The sequence below is a fragment of the Hyla sarda genome, chromosome 8 (genome assembly GCF_029499605.1).
Source record: "Hyla sarda isolate aHylSar1 chromosome 8, aHylSar1.hap1, whole genome shotgun sequence".
Classification (NCBI taxonomy): domain Eukaryota; kingdom Metazoa; phylum Chordata; class Amphibia; order Anura; family Hylidae; genus Hyla; species Hyla sarda.
Genome location: NC_079196.1, coordinates 138887596 through 138893595, shown reverse-complemented (window position 1 = coordinate 138893595; position 6000 = coordinate 138887596). Strand labels below are relative to the sequence as shown.

Below are 6000 nucleotides of genomic sequence, written 5' to 3'. Positions count from 1 at the left end.
GCAACCCACTGTCCTGCTCTGCCATTGGTCAGAATCAGTTCTGATCAATGGCAGGGGATAGGAGGAGATCACAGCTCTGCGACCTCACACCTAGCCCTCAAGATGATCGGGTCAGGACCCCCCTGGGCGATGTGCCGGGGTGCCTACTGAAGGATTTCAGCAGGCATCCCGATCCGGTCCCCAACCGGCTAGCGGCGGAAGCTATCCTACTCATCTGTATCCACCTGAACATTGAGGCACCTGCACCATTCATAATGTTGAGCCTTTCTACGGAGCCTGTGTTTGAACTTACCCGATCAGCTGACTGCTAATCATGTGACCATCCACGATCCACGTCACACGCAGGGAGCTTGCAGCAGTGGGCGGCTGCACTTGCTTGTGCTCGTACCGCTCCCAGCTAGAGCGAGAAACCATCGGGACTTACGTGGAGTGGGTGAGTGACACATAGTGCCTGCATCATTTATTTAAAGGAACCGCAATACTGGCAACCTACAAGCAGCCGGATTCCATTCAGCCAGGCTCCTAGTCTTTATCTCTGGTACAGGTGTCACAATTCTCCTGCACAGAACTTTTGTTATTTGTTTTTTGCTTCAATATTTTTCCTTCACAAGGTCATCACACAAGTTTGTCTTCCACCATAGGACTTGTGCTATACATATTTTTCCTCTAGGACTGGTAAAAATTACATGAAATATAAAAATCCCAAACTGCTATTTTTCCTTTCATTTTTTATTTCCAGGTTTATATTTGGACTCATTGCTACTTATTACTGCATTTAATATTTATTGTATAATATCTACAGGGTTATATTTGGATTTTTATTACAATGAGCAATTATCTTTATAGTACTCCATAAGGCTTACTCATTTGGGATAGTTTTATTGAATATCCTTTACGCCAGTACGTGTTGGTGTTTTTATAGATAACACAGCCGTAGGGCTCCGCTGGGTGTTGCTATTAACATTCTTGATGTATTGATTTAAATATATAAAATTTTATATTGAACACTGGTCTGGAAATCTATTTTTTTCATTTGAACCAATAATCCATCCTACATCTTTTGTGGTTGGTGTGCTGAGGACTGAGTAATCTATTTTTTCTTTTGTATTTCTTTACTCTCTTGGGTGTGAAAATATCCCAGTTAACCTCGTATACTTTTGCTGTGAGCTACACATATCTATTTTTTTATTTAATTTACAAATCTCTGTTTAACCTCCTGGAGCCAGTTGATATAAAAAAAAAACATTTTTCCACTGGAGTACCCCTTTAACTCGGTCTTTATCAAGCATGCAAGATGTACTGGGTGTCATTACAGCACTTTGGTGGGGAATATAGAAATGGCAGCAAAGGGTTTTTGTTTTTTATATGCAGTTCTTGCCTGTAGGTAATTTTTGTTATAGCTGGAATATATATGTTGGATGATGCTAAAAACATTTCCTAATCTGTTTCCCATTTTCTTACATTATAAAAAAAAAAAAAAGATGAATTGCAATAGCATAGTTGTCTATGTTTTTTTATACAGCAAATTTAAATGTACTAGAACATTAAAACAGACACAAAAACGCAGTAAAAAGCCAACCTGTCAGAAAAGCCTTATAACTTTAATTACGGATACATCAAAAATAATTTCAAAGACTGTAAAGTATTACTATAATCATTACAAATAATAACAATATGCCAATAAATTGCATGATCATAAATTTTTAAAATAACATATTAGGAACTCCTCTTGTACCAAAAAATTTCACATAAAAAGAAAAACAATATTCATGTTTTAGTGGCTGTAATATGGTTCATATTAAACATTTTTAAGATGTACGATTTACAATATAATGCAAAGCAAGGCAATTGCTGACTTTTTTACATGCTGATTGTTTTTGCAGACTGTAAAAAAAATTAGCGCCATAAGTTTGGGGGCTCCTCTGCCACTCTACTTTTGAATAAAGTTATTTCATCCAAATGCATCAATGGAACATCTCTTATCACCTCAGCCAAATTCTCATGAAGCAAGGGGAAAATTACAATGTTCAATGCCGGTCGTTCTAAAGAAAACCTTCAAATGAGAAAAACAAAACACTATTGCTTGATATTAAGGTTACAAATTACGCTAGATAAAATCAGAACATAAATTTGCTGTGTACATATATTTATCACTGTACTCTGACTGTATCAGAAAGTATGATAATCTGTTACTTGTTGAGATAACCAACAAGCAAAATATACTTCAAACAGACCACAGCACACTGCTCAAAAATGAACTATAAGGGTGCATTTACACACACCCGATCCACTGCAGATTTGAAGTAGTAGAATCTGCAGTTGTAGAATTTACAAGGCAATTCATATCTATTTTTTATTGTCATATGAATTAAGTGATTGTCTTGTGAAATCCACAACTTCAAATCCGCAGCATATCCAATATGTGTGTGAATACACCCTAACGGTGGTTTATTCGTCATAAAAATTAACAAAGATCATAAGACATATTGCAACATTTCAGTTCCCCAGGATCACTGTTATAACATACTTTGTTTTATCATTTTTCTGCAGATATTCAATAACCAAGAAAAAGCTAATCAACCAGCATCTTTTAGGTCCTAGTCAGTGCAGACTAGGAATGGCACAATGCAGAGTTCTAAGAAAAGATGCTCCATATTCAACTATACAATGCACTTTTCAGTGATCTATTATATCCTGCCTTTCAGGGTATAATAGTAGTACTATCATTGCTGGCCTGAGGGCTGTTGTTGCCAGGTGGTGTCAGCTATACACAGCTGGCGCCCACCTTAGCCTGCTACATTAATGAGTTAACTGAATAGGACTAAATATGACTTTGGATGCAGGACCTTCTTGACAATGTGTAAATCCTTTATGGCTGATAAAGGGAGCCTATAGTGTATAAAAAATTTGTGCGGTGAGCTCCAAGTATCTGATTGACAGAGGCCAATGCTTTCTCTGGCCAGATAGTTGAAACAGAGCATGTCGAATGAGCCCTAAACACGTATGAGACAGGGTCCCTTGACTCAGAATATGTAAATGAAATGACTTGTTTAATCCAGCTGGGCCCCTGTATTAGAGGACACTACTTTCCCTTTATTCTTTTCCTGAAACTATATTAACAACTGTGTCAATGGTTATATAATTTAACATACATCGGTGGACATAGTTTTTTATTTTATTTAGTTTTTATTTTATTTATACATACAGACCAACAAAATAGGTCACAGAAAAAAAAAACATACAGTTCTATACATCATTAATTGCATATTACCCTTTTACCCATCCCCCCTCCACCCCACCCCATCGGCAAGGAGAAGAAAAAAAATGAAAACCCATCAACTATACCCATATATTCCAGGTTTTTTCCCTCAGTACTTCCTAGAGTTTGGAGATTTAATATTTGCCTTTTCCATCTTTTTAGTTCTTTCTACTTTCCCTTCACACATTTCAATAGTGGGAGGGGTCGAATCCATTCAGTTCCTTAAAGTTAAAAATCTCCCTAAAAAACACATTAAGCGAAAAATTGGATTCATGAGATTTTAATTGGTCATAGCAACCCAGTAAAATCAATTTGGGATCATATTGTATTCTCGCCACCAAACAAGCTCCAATTTTAGTGAGGACCTTAACCCAGAAACAATTAAAGCGGTACTTCGCCCCTAGACATCTTATCCCCTATCCAAAGGATAGGGGATAAGATGTCAGATCGCCGGGGTCCCACTGCTGGGGACCCCGGGGATCGCTGCTGCAGCACCCCGCTATCATTACTGCGCAGAGCGAGATCGCTCTGCACGTAATGACGGGCAATACAGGGGCCGGAGCATCGTTACATCACGGCTCCGCCCCTCGTGACGTCACGGTCCGCCCCATCAATACAAGTCTATGGGAAGGGGCGTGGCAGTCGTCACGCCCCCTGCCATAGACTTGCATTAAGGGGATGGGCCGTGATGTCATGAGGGGCGGAGCCATGATGTCACGCTGCTCCGGCCCCTGTATTGCCCGTCATTACGAACAGAGCGAACTCGCTCTGTGCCGTAATGATAGCGGGGTGCTGCAGTGGCGATCCCCGGGGTCCTCAGCAGCGGGACCGCGGCGATCTAACATCTTATCCCCTATCCTTTGGATAGGGGATAAGATGCCAGGGGCGGAGTACCCCTTTAATCTTTGAACAATTCCAAAACATATGGACCAGATCTGCATTTTGATCACCACATTTCGCACACCTGGCCATTTGATTGCCTCTAAAATTGTTGATCTTCTTTGTAGAATAATGCATGTACAATCTTAAATTGTGCATACCTATGATTTTGATTAAGGGATACTAAAAAAAACGACGCAATCCGAAGTATATCATATTGCTTTCAGAAATCGTAGTCTCTTATTTTGTAGAATTCCTTAAAGTTTAAATTATTCCATAATAGAGTGAATTAAGATGATCCCTTTATGCCTAGCTCTTTAATTGTACGCCATATCATATCACTTTCATTTAATAAGGTACATTTTTTCCCCATCCCTCGACAGCCCCCCCCCCCCCCCGATTCAATTTTCACAAATAAACTTTTTTTTTTTTTTTGTAAATTCTCAAAAAGTGACTCCATTTGTAAATTCTCAAAAAGTGACTCCAAGCTTTATTATGATCCATTAAACCCCACCCCTCCCCCACCCCACCGGCAAGGAGAAGAAAAAAAATAAAAACCCATCAACTATATCCATATATTACAGTTTTTTCCCTCAGTACTTCCTTGACTTTGGAGATTTAATATTTGCCTTTTCCATCTTTTTAGTTCTTTCTACTTTCCCATCACACATTTCAATAGTGGGAGGGGTCAAATCCATTCAGTTCCTTAAAGTTAATAATCTCCCTAAAAAAACACATTAAGCGAAAAATTGGTTTCATGAGATTTTAATTGGTCATAGCAACCCAGTAAAATCAATTTGGGATCATATTGCATTCTGGCCCCCAAACAAGCTTCAATTTTAGCGAGGACCTTAACCCAGAAACAATTAATCTTTGAACAATTCCAAAACATATGGACCAGATCTGCGTTTTGATCACCACATCTCGCACACCTGGCCATTTGATTGCCTCTAAAATTGTTGATCTTCTTTGTAGAATAATGCATGTACAATCTTAAATTGTGCAATCCTATGATTTTGATTACGGGATACTAATTGTGGGCTGATCAGTGCTTGTTGCCATTGTACTTCATCTAATGTGCCTATATCTTTTTCCCATTTACCACAACTAGTGAAATTACAAGTGGGTACACTCTTATTATTGTTTTATACAGTAAGGAAACACTTTTGTTTCCTGTGAAAAAACACCTTGTACAAATAATGTGAGTTTATTTGTAACAATTCTTTGGTGAAAATTTTAATGCATGTGCTACTAGAAGAATTCTATATTTCTGAGAAGAGGGAATTTGAAATTTTTCCTGAATCCTCTCAAAGTTGAGCATTTTCCCCTTCTGAAAAAAAAAAACTACGTAATCCGAAGTATATCATATTGCTTTCAGAAATCGTAGCCTCTTATTTTGTAGAATTCCTTCAAGTTTGGATTATTCCATAATAGAGTGAATTAAAATGATCCCTTTATTCCTAGCTCTTTTTTAATTGTATGCCATATCATATCAATTTCATTTAATAAGGTAAATTTTTTCCCCATCCCTTCTGACAGCCCCCCAGATTCAATTTTCACAAATAAACATTTTTTTGTTTTGTTGTTGTTGTAAATTCTCAAAAAGGGACTCCATTCTGGCCGGAAAGTTGAGATAACTGTGACGCCCAATAATAAATTCTAAAATTAGGTAGTGCCAGTCCCTTCGCTTGTTTAGGAAGTGTCATATGTTTCCGTTTCATTTGGGCCTGCTTTTTTCCCCCAGACTAAACTATTAATAATACTGGAGAAACAATGGAAGGTATCCAGCTGCACACTGTTATAAAGTTCAAGCTTTATTATGATCCATTAAAAAACATGGCGATGGATGGTAAAAACAACCG

General features: G+C 38.0%; 1 protein-coding gene across 2 annotated transcripts in view; it reads right to left on the bottom strand.

The window, feature by feature from the left end:
- Window positions 1–1586: 1586 nt before the first annotated feature.
- The window catches only part of FBXL18 (F-box and leucine rich repeat protein 18), a 209034-nt gene continuing 204620 nt past the window's right edge, over window positions 1587–6000 (bottom strand). For both annotated transcript variants that reach the window (XM_056536629.1, XM_056536628.1), the window contains one exon: window positions 1587–2053. In XM_056536629.1, the coding sequence (XP_056392604.1) occupies window positions 1897–2053 (157 nt within the window). In that variant the 3' untranslated portion in view covers window positions 1587–1896. The remainder of the gene's footprint in view (window positions 2054–6000) is intronic.